The sequence below is a fragment of the Vipera ursinii genome (assembly GCF_947247035.1).
Source record: "Vipera ursinii genome assembly, chromosome: 9".
NCBI classification, from domain to species: Eukaryota; Metazoa; Chordata; class Lepidosauria; order Squamata; family Viperidae; genus Vipera; species Vipera ursinii.
Genome location: NC_139523.1, coordinates 10444774 through 10463335, shown reverse-complemented (window position 1 = coordinate 10463335; position 18562 = coordinate 10444774). Strand labels below are relative to the sequence as shown.

The 18562-nt window shown below is 38.4% G+C and overlaps 2 protein-coding genes across 8 annotated transcripts in view; one reads left to right on the top strand and one right to left on the bottom strand.

The window, feature by feature from the left end:
- STPG1 (sperm tail PG-rich repeat containing 1) overlaps window positions 1–18562 on the top strand; it is a 226672-nt gene that overhangs the window by 84922 nt on the left and 123188 nt on the right. The gene's annotated exons all lie outside the window — the stretch shown is intronic.
- Window positions 1322–16888, bottom strand: SRRM1 (serine and arginine repetitive matrix 1). Of its 7 annotated transcripts, XM_083369620.1 has the most exons (18): window positions 16708–16806; window positions 15249–15371; window positions 14822–14949; window positions 14271–14317; window positions 12944–13959; window positions 11919–12031; window positions 10781–10981; window positions 9835–10041; window positions 9305–9424; window positions 8138–8409; window positions 7517–7597; window positions 7121–7207; window positions 6567–6711; window positions 5170–5274; window positions 4239–4694; window positions 3420–3615; window positions 2830–3015; window positions 1322–2416 (listed from the first exon to the last, which is right to left on the bottom strand). In XM_083369620.1, the coding sequence occupies exons 5-18, from the start codon at window positions 13097–13099 to the stop codon at window positions 2312–2314; spliced, it is 2430 nt and encodes an 809-aa protein (XP_083225746.1). In that variant the 5' UTR covers window positions 13100–13959; window positions 14271–14317; window positions 14822–14949; window positions 15249–15371; window positions 16708–16806; the 3' UTR covers window positions 1322–2311. The 7 variants fall into 7 exon arrangements, with proteins under 7 accessions (XP_083225746.1, XP_083225745.1, XP_083225748.1 ...); XM_083369619.1 differs by having other exon boundaries at window positions 12944–14317; XM_083369622.1 differs by lacking the exon at window positions 14822–14949 and having other exon boundaries at window positions 16708–16790.

Below are 18562 nucleotides of genomic sequence, written 5' to 3'. Positions count from 1 at the left end.
CGTTCAATGTCCCTGGCAATAAAGGTCATAAAATCAGGCACAGCTCACTTAACAAATACTTTGCTTAGCAGTGGAAATCCTGTCCCAACTGTGGTCATATGTCAAGGACCATCTGCATTCAAGTGAGAAAATGCATCTTTCACTTGAGCCAATCCGCCCTCTAGTGATCATCAGCTGTCACTGCTTAACACAAGAGTGTTAAGAATGAGCATAAAAATGACAACTAAAGTCCAAGGCCCCAATGGAAAATAAGAGAAACTTAGGCAAACTTCTGAAACTAAGTACCCTCAAGAAACACTGGATGTTATCAGCATACTGATAATTTGGGGAATTGAAATCCCAAAGAACTGGAATACAATATTGAAAAGGACTCGCTAAAATAGCCCCATCTCAATCTGATTTCGTCTATATCAAGTTAGTTTTAGTAAAGGCGAATATTTGTAACTCAAGAGTTGAAATGATTAAATCATTGTTCCTCAGCACCAGAACAGGTTCTTCCAGCCTAGGACCAAATACGTTTTAGAATATTTGATTGCCAAGCCTAGCTTTTAAAAGGTTGACATTCATACATTTGTTTTATCAAGAAAAGGCATATAAATATTCAAATGATCCCTAAACCTGGGGGATGGGGAGGGAAGAACTTATTTAGCACTCAAAATCAGCAACACTGGCTTCTCTCTCTGAACAAGCCATTAAATGAGAGCAAATCAGGGCTTAAGATCATGGTTCGAGACACAATTCCAGGTTGTTTAGCCACTTTTAACTTAGAAAGCACACAAGGAAATGATCCAGCAGCATACAGATAATAAAGTCCAATAACGGAAGGATGTTAGATTGACGTAACCAAATAACCATTTTTGAGCAAAGCCAGATAGAAGATGTGAAGAGGGGACTGGCAGATGATTAGAGATAAGAAAGATAAATGAGATATGCCACTACTGGGAGTATTTTACTTTTCCATGAAAGCAGTCATCTCATTCATCCACTGCCTTTTTATATTTATACATAAATCAGGTTTAATGAGGAGGAGGAGGAGGAGGAGGAGGAGGAGAATCAGGGAGATTCAGAACTTCCTCCAGTAACACTTTCTCACCTATGAAACGAGGTCAGACTGTTGTGTAGAGGAATCTGAATGTAAATGCCCTTGTTGGTGTTTTTTAAGAGTTCGCCACAAGAGAAAGATTTCTGACATTCTTTGAAGCCCCCTTCATGCAAATTATTTTACTTCAATGAACAGGATTGAACCCCTCAACAGCTCTACAAAATGAATATTTTCTTAAAAATGAGAAAGGGAGGAAGAAAGATTGATACACAAACTGAGGTCCTTTAAATTTAGAAATTTATTTTGTTTAATACACAAGCTTTGTAATAGCTTTAGTTTAAAAAAACAGAAACAAAACAAAACCCCCAATGTGAACATGACAATATCCAAAGTTCAGGTCCTTCAGGTTTTCAGAAACCACAACTCTGAAACTTACATACTATTCCAAAGGACTTCAACAAGAAGAAAGAAACCTATGAATGGGGCAACAACATTCCACAAAACAAAAATTTATGCCAAATTTGGCTGAGACTGCTGATCACAGAACTGTTATTTTTTAAAAGGAGAAGGTGAAAGGGATAAGAGGAAAAAAAGGTACAAATTAAAAATCCAGTGTACCAAATAGGTCTATCATATTATAATGAACCCACTGCCTTCTGCCAAGCAAGTTTATAAAGTAGATATGTTATTCCAATTTTAAACATAAATAGGAAACACTGAGAAACCTGGATGTTTGGCAAGTGTTCCCACATAATTCTTTGCCACTTTGCCAAGTGGCTTTCTCATGCCTACAAACCAAAAGTTCTGGAAGTAAGAATTTAAAATAGAAATGTTGTCAGCATTATGACCTCTTAGAGCATGGGTGGGCAACTGTGGCCCTTTATGACCTGGCTCAGGACACCTGGAAGTCCACAGATCATGAAAGGGCCACGGTTGCCCATCCGTTTTAGAGAAACTGTGAAGTTTGCCAGGCCCTTTTTTAAACCATGGAACAGGAACAGGGATAGAATGAGGAAGAGTTTCCTTGCTGCTCAAGAAAATTCTAGCAAAATCATGTCAATTGTCAAAAGGAGGTCACTAGTACACTGTAAATGATTTTTTTGTAATGAAAATCCATGCCCTTTTTTGTAATAAACATAGTGAACTTTAACCTAGCAATTATTACAACCAATGTTAAAGTCTAAAGCTCAAACACATTTTAGCGATTTGAAATTGAAATCTTGAGTATAAACCAAATAGAATTTACATGAAATCAAATGCTGCTTCGTCCTAAGACGGTGGAGATACCTGCGCCTTCCTCATCGACCTCAGAGCTTTCTCACGCAGGTGCTTTTCCAAGTCATCCAGGTTATCCTCTGCTTCACTCTCAGTCTCCTTAACGCAATGGAAAGTCAGCAATTACTTCTATAGTTACAGAACATGAGCCTGGGTTAGATTTGGTCAGAGAGTAGAAACCTACATGAAACAAGCAGCCTAAAGGGTGAGGAGTCTTGCTGTGGATTTCAACACCGAATGCTCTAGAGTAGGACATAAGGTCACGTGCACATTGGTTTTAAGGTTAAGCCACCTACCAATGCCCAAATCATACGGCAGAGATTCTAAAACTAAACACAAACTACGTTCCAAGAAAAAGAATATTCTTAAAAATGCTGTGACAGCACTACAGTAATAGGATTTTAATATCGATTTCCCCGAATCGTTAATTTAGCCATACCCATGTTCAATCTTAAAAGAAAGATGAAGAAAAGCATTTACGTTTATTTAAACAGAAACATAAATATTCACACCTTTTTGGGTTCTACATTTTTTTCTTGATCTTCCTCTGCAGATGTTGTGAAAGCAGCCATTGCAGCAGCAGCTGCAGCCGCCTTTTCTTTCTTATGCTTTTTGTGTTTCTTGTGCTTCTTATCCTTTTTATGCTTCTTCTCCTTCTTTTTCTTCTTCTTCTTGCCACCTCCTTCCTGATCGGAATTCTGTGAGATCAAGCCACCATTTAAAACAATAAATCTTAGAATTACATCTCTACCCCAGGATTTACAAGAACAATTCTAAGCTAAGTCTTGACTGACATCTCTCGTTTTAAGAACAGTCCGTCACTTTCACCTGGATAATAATAGGTTTGTCCCTCAAATGCACGTAAGAGATCCAGCTACCGATCTTTCCTCATCAACGTCCACAGAATTTGGTCTGTCACACTAGTCATAAAAGCAGCTAGTCATGCAGCAGTTGGAACAGGTTCACACGTTCCACGAACTGAACCCAACCAACCTTGCATCATGGCTTAAAAGTGATGCATAATCTCAGCCACCGTTCCAACCAATTAAAAAAAAGAGTTGATCAAATGAAGCCTCCCAAGTTTACAACCCAAAATACTCACTCGTACTGGTGAGGGGCTTGGCGTCGGACTTTTAGCCTTCTTTGCAGGTGCTACTGGTGACCAGTGAGCAGAAGGGGATGCTGATCGAGCAGGAGATGGAGGTGCTGGGTGCTTCTTGGGGGGTGGTTCGGGGGATGCTGAAGCTGACCTAGATGAAGATCCCCTTCTCACAGAATGGGGACTTGGTGGAGAAGCCCTTAGGAAGAAGAGGCAGAACATATTATACTTTCTAGAAAAGGCAGCAAAATCAATGTTGAAAAATCAAATCAGCCGTGAACTTTACAGTGCTTACTGATTCCAAAGTGGGGGTGGGTGGGGGGGAGGGAACCCTTGTTTTTACTCCTGATACCTATAATACTGGAATGCCATACATCTTGACTGGAGAAAGTAGTATCCTACAATTCCAGAGCAATTACAGCAATAGCAATAGCACCTAGACTTATATACCGCTTCACAGTGCTTTACAGCTCTCTCTAAGCAGTTTACAGATTCAGCCTATTTGCCCCCAACAATCTGGGTCCTCATTTTATCGACCTCGGAAGGATGGAAGGCTGAGTCAACCTTGAGCTGGTCAGGATTGAACTCCTGACAGTGGGAATGCAGAGTTAGCCTGCAATACTGCATTCTAACCACTGCACCACTACAACTCTTAGTTATAGCCCAATAATCTAGATCCATGTTTTTCAAACTTGGCAACTTTAAGATGTGTGGGCTTCAGCTCACAGTGTCCCCCAGCTACACATCTTAAAAAGATGAAGTTTGAAAAAGAAGGATCTAAAACATACACGGCTGCCCTTTAGTCCCATGTGTATCACTTACTTCTTTGACTTCTTGGGCTCTGGAGTCCTTGAGACTCTTCTGATGGGTCTAGAGCTTGGAGACGGCGATTTCCTTCGCTGAGGTGATGAAGAAGGACCCCTGCGCAACAATGGGGGGCTGGCAGAGGTCCGTGAAGGCCTAGGCTGCGGGGAAGGCGAATGCCGCTTGTTCTGCAGTGGGGAGCGGGGTTCCCGGTTGGACCTGCTAGGAGGGGAGCTTTTCCTGTGCTTAGAAGATGCAGATGGCGAACGTCTCTTTGCGGGTGGAGAGCTTCGTTTTGGTGGTGGAGAGCGAGAAACTCTGAGCTTAGGCTGTGGAGAAGGAGAAGCCCTTCTTTTGGGAGGAGGAGATGCCGTTCGCCTCTTTGGAGGAGGGGAAGGAGAATACCTCCTCTGTATGGGAGGCGAGTATCTTCTGGGTGTAGGCGAATGCCGGCGAGGGGGTGGTGAAGGTGACCTAAGAAGTAAGAAGGTACACAAACTTATTGATCAAATTACTAAGTTACAAGGGTTACCTAGGCAAATTACAAGATGAAAGAACAAAAATACTGCACAAGTAAAATAGAGGAGTGGGTAATTTTTACTAATCTGCAATTAGTATCGCAGCAAAATACGTATCAAGAACCACCTGTTAAAATCTATTTATTAAGATAATTTCTAAATGTTCTTACATATTTTTTTAACCTTGTTGTATTATAAAGGTCAAGGCTTTTTCTGCTCTTAGTTGTTTTGTAGGCATTTTAATATATTTCTGTAAATCATCCTGAAGGGATTGACTATTAGCAGTATAAAACGTTTTACACTTATTAAATGAATAAAGTTCCTTCCCAAAAAAGAAAATGCTACAATGCATGCTATGGAGCTGGACATACTGGTTTCCACATCAGGGACCAGCATTTTCTACAAGCCATGCAACACTGCAAGAGCATTACCTTCGTCGTGGGGGTGACGGTGACCTGCGACGCCTTGGAGGGGGGGCAGGAGAAGGAGACCGTCGTCTTCTGGCTGGTGGTGGGGAGGGACTTCGCCTCCTTCTACTATAAGGAAAGAAGACAGTAAGTTTGAAACAACAGGGAGATGCTTACTGTATTATCAAGCTTTAGGACAAGTACCACGAGCCCCAATCCAGTGGTCAGGAATTATATCTGCAGCCAAAGACATCTGGAAACCACCATATTGCCTGCCCCTGCTTTAGGAAGTGCCTGGTTTCTACAATAGGAAAAACTTACCCTTGCTGGTAAAGCAGAACTGTCTTGTGCATGATTGCCTGAAAAGGCAACTAGTGTATAATTGAAACTTGGAGATATATAATTGGCAATTAAGGTGGTATATAAAGTCTTCTCTTGCACAAGTGTTTCCATGTTTTTTTTAAAAAATATGTTTTTAAACTTCTGCCCAGTGATCAAATAAATTATAGAAGCAATGAAGGCTGGAAGTTTAATGGATATATTTAAATCACTTCTGCAATTTAGTAATCATTAAGTAGATCAATTAATGGGTTGCCTATTTCTTCTATTATTCTACTTTCATTATTCTAGCTTTCCCCCCCCTCATAGCTAGAGTTACAAAAAAAAAGAGCAGATAGCGAACACATACTTTTACTCCACCATTTACATTATTTACTTATTTTACTGTATTTTCTAGAAGTGATTGTGATTAAATCAGCAGTAAGTGGTCCATTCTCAAAACACATTAAAGTTTAACAGAGTGACCTGCTGACCAACCTTTTAACGATTGGTGACTGCCACCTCTTTCCCATCTGCATCCTGACAGCAGTGGAGGGAGGAAAAAATTGAGAGGTCAAGGATCCCACAGATTTGTGAGGATGAATTGTCAGGCAAAAACTGATCAAGTTACAATATACGTTGTACTGGAGTGCATAATGGCTCATATCTGCACACAACAAATCCCTTACTCATCAGGTAAATATCTACCCTTTGTGTTGCTATCAAAACTATGTAATAATGGATGAAACTGAGAAGACTGGAACAGAACCACAAAATTGCCATGGATAAAATGAAAGCAACTACTGGATATGATAGCTGGGTTCATACTGTATTTATGGAATGGCTCATTAGGGTATGAACTCAACCATTAGGGTTTATAAACCATGGCTTTATGGCTTAATATATGTCAAGACAGGCTCTTATTTTTAAAAAAAACTAGCCGTGAACAGAGAAACTATAGGTTAAGAGCGATCTGTGACTTTAGTCAGATGCTTTTATAATGTTCACTGCTACCAATTCAGAAATTCCAGTAGCTTTTATCGGATGGTCAAGAAACCATCAGTAACAAAAAAAATCAGCCTGGATACACAACAGTAATTTACCGAGGAGATGATTCTTTCTGCCACTTTCGTGGAGAAGGAGATGGGCTGCGGGAATGGGAGTGCCGCCTCCGTCGACCCACTTCACCGTTTTTCACATTTGATTTTTTCGGTCGCTCCTCTTCAGATGATGATGATGAACCAGAATCTGAACCACAATAAATTATTAAAATGTGATATAATTTTGCAGTGCAGTAATCAACCAAGACAGGCATCTATTAAAACTTTTACTCACCACTAAGAAAATCAATTCTTGTTTTTTACAAAATGCTTTAATATATTCATATATATTTGGATTTCAAAGCTTTATTACTAGATTTTCCTCCATTTTTTTTTCTCTATGCACCACCATCTCTTACTTCTCAAAGCAAACCTTTGCTCACATTTAAGACTTAGTGTCTTATTGCATCAGGACACTAAATTTCCCAGTCTATGTCAAATTACAGCTTTTTCTACGGAAAAAAATGTTGTTTTAAATCAGTAGAAGAGAAGAAACCCCAATAAATAATAATCATCTTATTTCAAGTATACATACATAAGAATATAAAATACTATACCAGATGAAGACTGCTGGTTCTGCCTTCTGTACTGTCGTCTTTGCTGCACGGAGTCTGCAGTTGCCATTTTACCACCTTTCTCTTCTTCTAAATATTAGGCAGAAAAGAATTATATTTTACATTAATAAAGTACTTTGAGACTCAATATATACCAACTGTGATCCTCTTTTGTATACATTTTAAAAAATAAGTTTTAGTTCCTTTAGGCTTTTTGGCTATGCAAATCAAATGATGACTTGAGATCCGATTGCAACTTTTCCTGTTGAGTTGTTCTTACTATAGATTGATTTTACTTAAAGTGTACCTGGAATGGATATCAGGATCTAACTGAGCAAATTCCAGTAACTTTTCATTATCACAAGACATTAGAAAATGCAGGAGAGTTCTGAAACCTACCCGATTCTGACAATTCAACTTTTCTTGTTTTTGGTGCAGGCAAGGGAGACTCTCTCTTTTCAATACTTTTATGTTTAGGTGCTGAGAAGAAAAAAGTAAACAAAATTTAAAACTCAATTTATATCATATTCATGTGAAAGTATTTATGATTCTTATGCAAGTCATCTAATTAAAAATAATGTCAATGTTTAAGAAGTCTACTTATTTCATCAATTTCAGAAAAATGTGCTATTAACATTCATATAAGAAAGGAATTACTATATTGTTTCAGAGTGTATAATTTCACAATTATAAACAGCATCCCTTTAAATGAAAAATATTAAGAGAGTTAGAGGCTGGAAAGTTCTACCTAAAAAGAGGGCATTTCTTTTAGTATTTTACCTAGAAGACTGTTGATTATGATGACACACAAAACAAGTAACTAAATTGTTCAAAAATGCAGAAAAGGACTGGTCAATTCCACACAGTACGCTGCAGCCCAGAAAACAGATCTTACTAGAAAGATTGCAGTTTTCCTTTTAAAGTTAGGTATTGCTAGTTAAGCACTTCAATACAGAAGTCTTTGAAGCTAAAAACATTCTCAGAATGGTTTGAAGTATTTTCAAACATTCTTCCATTTACCTGAAGTTCTACTGGGAGAAACAGAACTACGGGCTTTTCTTGTACGATTAGACTGCTGTGGTGTTGGTGACCTACGGAGTTTTGGGGGAGGACTGGGAGGTGGGGAAGGCCGGTGTCTTCGTCTTGGGGGACTGGCAGAAGGAGAAAGCCTTCTTGTTTTCCGAGGAGGGCTAGAGACAACTCTCTTAGGTGGTTTCTTTGGTGGTGATCGAGAACGTGAAGATGATGAAGATGAACTACTTCCTGATAATGACGCTGATGATCTCCTCCTCCTGCAAGATTCAAGGTGATATCAAATATGCTCTAAAAATAGTCTTGTTTTGCCGTTTCACAAACATTTTACTAACTCCTAATACGATACTTTCAATAACAGAATGTTCATTTTCTACATTATGCAGAACTATTGGTTGCATCATCTTATAGTAAGATACCATTTAGTGATGGTGAAAGTTTCTGGATTAAGAACTGGATAGTCTGAACGTTTTAACATATTACACAATGTTTTTACTCTTGGTCAAAATCACTCAAAATAAGGGAACTGAAAAATAGTTGATCTTTTCCAAACAAAAAACAACTAAGCATATAGGGAGTCAGCAACTAAGCTGAATTTATCACATTACATTTAAAGGAGGGCCCACAGAATTCTGACCACAACGGTGGTCAGTTCTGTTCCTCTCATCTAGTTGATGACTCCACCTTTGATTGTAGAATTCCCAAGAACCTGGGGGATGAAAACCCTCCCTTGAGCAACACTCATTAGAAGGAGGGCCATATGACTAAGAAACTAAATTGATATGTCAGTTTAAAATGTAAACAACGAAGAAAAAAAAGGTCTTAAATTTGTAAGATAACAATTTTTCAAAATAAGTGGCATAAAAGTTTAATAATAAGTACAATAAGATTTCATAACCCTGTTTCCCTGACAGATTTGTCCTACCAGCCAACCTGAAACCTATTTCTACTATCTTCTCCCCGACACCGAGAAGCTGTGGCTATCCTTGAAGCAACAAAAAGGTAGAACATAGCTTCCTACTTGGGGTGTGCCCTAAAGTACAATTGCTGGAATTGGAGCTAAGCTCTAATGAAGATTCAGAGGGCACCAGGATGGGACGGTCCCAAAAGATTTCAGTGTTAGTGATTGTTGCCTCTAAACTCCACAATTCTCACCGCCTCACAGGAGATCTGCTCCTTCTATGCCTGGGTGGAGGTGGAATACGTCTCGGTGGAGTTCTTCTCCGAGGAGATGGGCGTCTTCTTGGGCTAGGCCGCCTCCTTGGTGAATAAGACCTAGACGTATAAATGACAAAAATTCAGATACTAAACCCATTTGCAGAACTGAATGTTTGCAGTTTCCAAGGAAAGGGAGAGCAACAGCATCTGCCTACATGCCACAATGACAAACTGGTCTAGATGTCTTCTTTGTGTAGCACAGAAAAGGGGACAGTTTTATGATAATATGCATCAAGAAAGGCAAGGCTGGTATAAGTATGAAGATAGATTAAAAAAAACAAAACACCGAGAGGCTCATTTGCGAATAATGGATAAATATAAGCATTTTCATGGAAAACTAATTTATAAGGCTTCATATATTTAATATTCTCAATTATCATTACTAACAAGGTAAGGCACACTTGCAATAGTTAACAAGGCTAGATATAATTTGAGCTATTCTCAAGAAAGAATTTGAACTATCTAACCTGGATCGTGATCTATGACGTCGTCTTGGTCTCGGATGAGATGGGGAACGCGATCGAGACTTTGATCTTGACCTAGATCGAGATGGAGATCTTGGGCGAGCCTTCTCCTTTTCTTTCTCCCTTTCCCTTTCTTTTTTTGAAACTCTTTCTGGAGATATTTCTTTAGTATCTGGCACAGGTTCAATTTTAGGGACTTTCAAGATATCACTGTTAGAATAAAAAAAGTCAAGGCTATGTTATAACAACACTTATTGTATCACTATTTTAGGACACACACTGTTATATAACAGGATATTTAGCAACTTGCTCCTGGGGAGGAAAGCCATGGCAAATCTAGACAGCACACTAAAAAGCAGAGACATCACCCTGTCAATAAAAGTGCGTATAGTCAAGGCTATGGTCTTCCCAGTTGCAATCTATGGCAGTGAAAGTTGAACCATAAGAAAGGCTGAGCACCAAAGAATTGAGGCCTTTGAACTCTGGTGCTGGAGAAGACTCCTGCGAGTCCCTTGGACTGCAAGGTGATCAAACCGGCCAGTCCTAGAGGAGATCAACCCTGACTGCTCTTTAGGCCAGATCCTGAAGTTGAAACTCAAATACTTTGGCCACCTAATGAGAAGGAAGGACTCACTGGAGAAGAGCCTAATGCTGGGAAAGGTTGAGGGGAAGAGAAGAAGGGGACAACAGAGAATGAGGTGGCTGGATGGAGTCACTGAAGCAGTAGGCGTGAGCTTAAAGGGACTCCAGAAGAAGGTAGAGGACAGGAAGGCCTGGAGGAACGTTGTCCATGGGGCCACGATGGGTCGCACACAACTTTGCAGCTAACAACAACTGCTAAACAGTGCACATGACATCTAATTTCAGTGCACATATCTAATTTCATTGATTTAACATAATCAACAGTACAAAACCAGGAGGAAAAGAATTAATAATCTGTGGTGTTTACCTGGTAGATGTGGCCTCCTGGATCAATGTTTCTTTTACTTTGACGGAAGGTTCTGGTTCTGGAGTCTCTTCTTTCTTTACCGGTGGAGGTGTAACACTGCGACTTTTGGCTGTGTGGTGGGGTGATCGAGAATGGCTATGTTTCCTCTCTTTCCTAACAGGAGATGAGCGTCTTCTAGGGGAAGGAGATCTTGATTTGCGTCTAGATAAATGTAGATTTAGTTTAGGATGGTTCTAAAAAAAAAACATGTTCAACACAAAATCCATTTCGATTAAGAACCTTTATAACATGGGACATCCCGAACCTTCTAATTTGACTGCTGACTGAAAATATATAATTACTGCCTTCTGTAACCTTCTGGAGACATTTAGTTTGTAACTGTAAGGACTAAAAATGCGATGGGGTGATCCCTGCTGCCGGCGTCAACTTCCCTCCGCCCTGTGCGTTCCCACAGAGAGGGACTCCTCAGGGTGCCACCGGTCAGAGAATGTAGATTGGTGGCCCCCAGGGGGAGATCTTTCTCTGTGGGCGCCCCGGAGCTATGGAACCAGTTACCGGTTGAGCTCCGGACGGCGCCCGATCTTCGCTCCTTTCACCACGATCTGAAAACATACCTGTTTGAACAAGCCGGCCTGGCCTGAGGGGGGATTGGTGGGGTTTTTATTATTATTTTATTGGGGTTTTTATCAATGTACTGTTTTTTTATGGGCATGTATTTAATTACTTTTTAATTTTTGTAACTCTATGTTTTATTCTTGCCCTGTACACCGCCCTGAGTCCTTCGGGAGAAGGGCGGTATAGAAATATTAATAAATTAAATTAAAATTAAATTAAATCCCATGTAGGCAGGCCCTTTCCTTCCCATCTGCCTGTTCTGAGTACTCTATCTGAAGCCTGAAAGTACTTGGGCTGAAGGCACTTAAAGTCCATCAAAGAGTTGGAGCCCCGCCTTATCAGAAGCCTCGGTACAAAAGTTTGTAAGTTTGTGTCCAATATGCTTAGTTAGCATAAAGGAACTGGGTGGCTGCATGCAATATATATGGGCAAACCCTTGATTCTTTCATGAGTTCAGCTAAATACCTGCAGCAAGCAAAGCAAGGCAAGACATGACAAGAGTCAACATGCAAATAAATGCCACCTTCTAGGGCTCCGAGAGCGATCCCGCTTTTCTCTGTTCTCTTTATCTTCTTTGTCTCGCTTATCCTTGTCTTCGTCTTGTTTTTTCATTGAAGCCAATTTTTCCTGTTCAATCTGAAACGGCAAATAACATTTTCTTAATTAAAGAGATGAATGGGCATCTTGTACTTTTGGTATTTATTGCCCTGTACACCGCCCTGAGTCCTTCGGGAGAAGGGCGGTATATAAATCAAATAAATATAAATATATTATTTGTCACTGAATATACCTACTTACAAGGATATGACAGATTTCATACCAATCTAAAGTCTCAACTTTTATTCCATCAGGATAAATAGATGCTTCTGTTACCAAATCAGATTACTTATCATAATATATCCCCTGAACATGTAAAGAAGTGCCTTTGTTTTCTGTGTCAGAAGATTGGTGGAAATAATTAAAATTGACTGGAAGATAGTAAACTGTAATAAACTGGAAATAAATACCAGAATACTTTGTTGTACTCTTATTACTGTCTCCAAAAGTTTAAAGAGAAATAATAGAAGGAAATTTGGCCTATCCATTTTATTTGGCAAATTTGTAATGTTTAATTAAAATAAAATATTATCATACAATTGAGATATGCACCTTGGCTTCAAACACTGACTGAAAACTGTGCAAAACCAAATTCCATTCTTAACAGCAGAAATAAACACTGCTCAGCAAGCAATCAGACCATCTTTTTTGTAGATGTTATGCATACAATAAGAACTAATTGTTCATGTCTTCAAATGTTTCTAGTGCTCACATCTTTAAAAAAATATTTTTGGCAGTGTTTAATAACTGAAAAATTCTAAGATATTGCACTCAGTAGTGTCTGAAGTTAATACCTTCTATCCACTTTGTTCTCTTATATTTTCACCAAAGTGATTACAGATATTCAGATCATATACTAATTTTTCAAATAATTCTCCAGTGCTATTCTATTAATCAATCATTATTTGGCCTTAGATTTAAACCCATAACCCACCCTTAACATAACCCCACCTGTCTTTGTTTTATTTCTTCTTTCTTCAGCTCCAGAAAAGCAGATGGAATACCAGCAATGTTTTCTTGTGCACTTAACAGCAGTGGCCATAGTTCTCCCATGAATTCTCTTGCATTTTTCCCATTCAAAAATCCAGTCACGTTGATTTGCATCATTTTGGAATCTGGATTCTGTAAAGAGATATGACAGGAAGAAATACAGGTTATTTGAAAAACCAAACCCAGACAAGTTATTATTTTGAATTAATCTTCTACCATGGACAAGAGCATATTACACTCATTTTATTAGTGTATTTTTTAAAAAAACTTTGCTTAAAAGTTGTTCAGTAACTGTCCTAACAAATAACCAACATTGTCTTGCCTTACCATTACATTCAGAGTGGCCTGTTAATCCTTTGTGGATTTCATAAAAAGGTATGATCTGTACAGCCACTGAAACAGAGGGCCATGAATTTGCCATAGCAGCATCATAGATGGTGTATGATTCTTCTAATTAACTTTCTAAACATTTTCCCTAGCATTCGTTGGTACTGCTCCTTGAAAAAATCATTTTAGTTTATCCGTACAATGGACAGAAGCTGTACACTTAACATCACAGAATCATCTACAATATCACTGAAATCCTGCTAAGAAAACTGAAAAAGAATTTATGCATGCATTTTCTTACTTCCATCAGTAAACTAAACTAAATCTCCACCATTTAATGGAATGAAAGCTGCCACCATTTCCTTAACGACAATTATGTGATGGCCACAAAGGATTAAGAGGTCAAGTGTGGTTCACAGTACAGGTGGGCAATTTAGTTCTAAAATTGTTGGTCAAAGCAACAAGGTCCGTGTAACAAGCACAGCTCAACAGCACAAAGCAAGTACAGATTCCAGGTGTCTTCTTTTTCTTCTTGGAACTTTGGGGGGTTTGGAATCGCCAAGTCCCCTGTAGAGAAAGATGTTCCCTTGGCTTGCTTCCGACTCCCTACTGCAACTCAATCACCTTGAGTTTAATGTTATACCATTTATCTAAATTGCAAAAGACGAACAAGCAATAATGAGTACACAACCACAGAAAGAAAAAAAGTTTTTTTTAAAGTTCTAAACTTCAAATCATGCTTTCTATAAAGGGGAATTAAAACTGCACACTTACGATTTTATTTTATTAATTCATATTAGCAAGCTACTTCCTAACATAATTTCATACTTCGTCTGATGCCCTTAAAACCTGCTCCCCCAACAGAATTTCTATTAAAGTACATTAAGAGATTACAAATATGGATACTAAAAATAAAAACCTATATTCAAATTACAGTCTTTTTTTAAAAAAACAGCAATACCTTTCTCAGTTGAAATTTCAACTGTTCAGTCAAATCAAAGATGAATTCTTTGGAAGAAAGATTGAGCATAGAGAATATTAGACAAGAACATTTTGCCAATGGTTCAGAGAAACACTTTACTATCTCTTGGAATGCAGATTCAGACTGTGTAAAATAAAAGACTGTGTTTATCATGAACGCAAGTTCGTTTACGCTGTTCATGCTATACAGTATGTCTCACTATCGATTAGCTGTATTCCAGTGGTGCAGTCCAGCTCCGCTGATATCAGAGGTGCCTTGCCACTGATTTCAGTGAAAAACAGCTTGAACTTTTAAGCCTTCTAAACTGAAGTGTACATTTATAATTATAAAACCCACCATCCCAACTGAACATAGTTCTAAACAGAGTAGGTCTCCACTGAACGCCTCTTACCAATTTAGAACTGCACTTCATTCTTTATATTTAATGTGATTTAATTCAAAACAATTTCAAGAGCAGTGTAAAGCTTTGCCCAATTTCTTTCTGTTGGATGTTTTCTCTGTCTTTGGTTCGGCCACTTTACACAACTCACCTCCAAACACACACTGCATCATCAAGGGAGTTGGTCAGAGCGACATTGGACACTCACTCTGCTGTGACCTAATAGGGTGATGGTGCTATACTTCAGACGCAAGGAATAACTTCCATTTTGGTTCAGGCCTTTTAAATCATAAATCACATCATCATTAGAAAATTGCTGTCAAGTAGCTTAACACGTAACAGCAAAATCAACACAGTAAGTCTGATTTTTTTCACCTGAGCAGTTTTGCATACTATGCACCTTCACTAAAACTGTCAACCTTAACAAATGTTTTACAAAGTGAATTATTCACAATATGCACTGCAACAAAAACCGTCCTAATTTCAACTGGTTTTTTGACAGAAAAAAATCAGTTTACACAGAATAATTATGCAATATATTTACGTATATGGAAAAACAACCACAGCAACATTATTACCTTCACTTCCAACTGATTGAATATAAATTCAATTACTACATCATCTTCAAATCCAAGGATTTCTGTTACTCTCTTTGTTATCCATGGCTTGATTACTTCCAGGTTTACCTTGCTCATGTCAACCTACAGAATGAGATAAAGAATTTAAGGGACGCCTTGCTTGATACTGCAATTACTACTGTAAAATCTTGGCATCCTACAATATAGCAACAAGCAGCACAGGTCAACCTGTTGCATGGTCATATTCACCTCCATTAATTCTCACTCATGTTGAAGTCTAGCAGTTTTGGAAGATATTAAGGAGGCTTTCACTAATAAACAGTACATACTAGGTAAACTGTAATCTATTGCTGTGCAACAATACACAGATATAGATACGTATAGTGTACATGCACAAATTAATCAATGTGGTTTGTGATCTTTCTTAGTAGCTTTCTTAATGCTTACTGGAAGACATTTTATTAAAACTGATTTTTAATGATTTCTAACTATAGTCAGGGACACGGTGGCTCAGTGGGTTAGGACGCTGAGCTTGTCAATCAGCAGGTCGGCAGTTTGGCGGGTTGAATCCCGAGTGCCACATAACAGAGTGAGCGCCTGTTATTCATCCCAGCTTCTGCCAACCTAGCAGTTCGAAAGCACGTAAAAATGCAAGTAGAAAAATAGGGACCACTGCAGTGGGAAGGTAACAGTGTTCCGTGCGCCTTTGGCGTCTAGTCATGTCGGCCACATGACCACGGAGACGTCCTCGGACAAGCGCTGGCTCTTCGGCTTTGAAACGGAGATGAGCACCGGCCCCTAGAGTCAGAAACGACTAGCATGCATGTGCGGGGAAACCTTTACCTTTTTACCTTTAACTATCTATAGCAATTAGAATTTTCTTAAACAGAAACAATTCTTCCAAAGAGTATTATCTGCACATTTATGTATAGAGAATCAACATACTGCCCACAGACGTGACTGTAGTGTAATGCTTCCTTACTATTTTTAAAAAATTAAAAATGTTTTACTCTTTTTGTCCTGAAATGAGATGCTGTTATTCAGATGGTGGGATATTAAAACTCCATGCTCTGATTTTAAGTGCCCCCAGCCATTTTTCTTCTTTGCTCATCGCCAGTTCATAAGAGAAATGATATTTTGGTTGGGAGGGGAATTCCCTTCTGCTCTATTCTTGGCTTCTCAGTAGTTATGTGTCTCTGAGATACATCAATCTGCCTTCTGTTATAGGAAATTTGGATTAGAGTAGATTCTAAACAAAAAACTGTTCCAAAGGAAATGGATGCATACACTGGAACTTGAACCTAATGTCTTTTGTATGTACTTGTTCTGTTACATTGTGACTCTCAAAATTCCAAATAAGTCTACTGACTTGAACTGCAGCAGCTGTAAGCTATCCTTACAAAGTTAAATATCTATTAAATATAAAATAAATTCATTAAGTATAACAATGTAAACATACTTTCTTTTCAAGGCATTCTGCAAATTTCAGCTGTTTTAGTAGCTTCTTCTGTTTGTTGCTGAAGCGATTATCCTGTTCTGCACTTGTACCCTGTAAGAATAAAATAATTCAATTACAGTACTTGATTTAGTGATTGTTCAAAGTTACAATGGCACTGAAAAAAGTGACTTATGACTGTATTTCACATTAAGACTATTGCAGCACCCTTATGATCAAGTGATTAGAATTCAGGTGCTTGACAACTGACATGCAGTTATGACAATTGCACTGTCCAGGGATCATGCAGTCATGTGATCACTAATTGTAACTTTCCTAGCTGGCTTATAACAAGCAGTCAATAGGGGAAACCAGATTCATCTTAACCACATGATTCACTTAACTGCAGAGATTCACTTAACAGTGGCAAAAAGGTCATAAAATGTGGCATAATTCACTTAACAATTGTTCTGCTTAGCAACAGAAACTTTGAGCCCCATTGTGGTCCTAAATTGAGGACTACTATACCCCCGTTGTTTCAAGACAAAATCTTGTTCTCAACTTAATATTTCCAAAAACACTTTGCATAAACCTTCTGGCTTGTCAACTATAAGCTATATTTTAAAGAAAATCAGAACATCATACAACCTCCCAAAAATCAAACAGTTCTGAATTAATGTATCTTACAAATAAGTATACACGCACACAATGAATTGATTGTTCACTTGTATTGTCATTACCTTTTTTTTAAAAATCCCATTTATATCCCGCCCTTCTCCGAAGTCTCAGGGCGGCTTACAATTTAAAGCACAAATCAATGTGCTTAGCAATAGCAACCTTAATTTATTGTATTCATAATTACAACAATCAAAAGACTACAGTACTATTGCATTTTTTTGTGGTGCCTTCAAGCCAATTTTGGCCTCTGGGTGACTGCCTAACAACTTGCTGCAGTTTTCTTGGTAAGATTTTGGAGGTGATTTGCCATTGCCTCCTTCCTAGGCTGAGAGAGAATGACTGGCACAAAATCACCCAGATGGTTCATGCCTCAGGGAGGACTAGAATTCAGTTTCCTGGTTTTCAGCCTGATGCCTTCCTTAACCTCTAAGCTGGTGCTCCAAAATAGCAAAATATTAAAATATGAAGACAAAAACAATTCCACTGAAGAGTAACAACATGCTATTAAAATGAGAGAAATAATATAAAGAATTAAAGGTTCAATGTCCTGTTAAAGTGAGATTTACTTTCAATAATTTGCAAAGTAAGGAAAATATTTGCCTGTATGAAAGAATGAGGAGATACGCATTGTAAAAAACAATTTATTCCTCAGATAAAGTTAGGTCACAATGTAAATAATTGGCTTTTTATAGAATCAATTTCAGTGTTCAGATTTTATTTTAAGTTGTTACTGTTCTTGCTTCAAAATTATTTAACCAAACATTATCAGGCTTACATGCCATGTTTAACTCATTCTTTCTCCTAAACTTATTTTGCTTGTAAATGAAAGCACCAATATGGTTTGGGCAGAGTTGTAGGGCAGGAAATGTGCAGTTCAGCATGAAGGGATTCCAGCAGTGCTAAGCATGAATCAACAATCCTGCCATTCCAACTGCCACTTACATAACATGAAGTATAGAGTTATATAATCCATTGTGGTCAAATCTGACCAGTGACCTGCTGATGTCCAGCCCCAGTACACATGGAAGAAAAGCTGTTTTTAGTATGCATGCCACAGATCAACCAGGGTATCAATGCCTGTAAAAAACAAACTATAATCCCAACATTTGGGGATTATTTTTATCTGTAAGCCTAGAGATCTAGAAAGTAAGCAGCAGTGCACTTTAGTACTACAGTATGCCAGTTTCACAGTCATAAACCT

Excerpts from the sequence above, each read along its gene's own strand:
- SRRM1 (XM_083369616.1), bottom strand. The coding sequence starts at position 15,365 with ATGAGCAAGGTAAACCTGGAAGTAATCAAGCCATGGATAACAAAGAGA. Across the intron at positions 9,425-9,834 it reads CGTCATAGATCACGATCCAG|GTCTTATTCACCAAGGAGGC; the intron begins GTTAGATAGTTC and ends TTATACGTCTAG. Across the intron at positions 8,410-9,304 it reads AGCAGATCTCCTGTGAGGCG|GAGGAGGAGATCATCAGCGT; the intron begins GTGAGAATTGTG and ends TGAATCTTGCAG.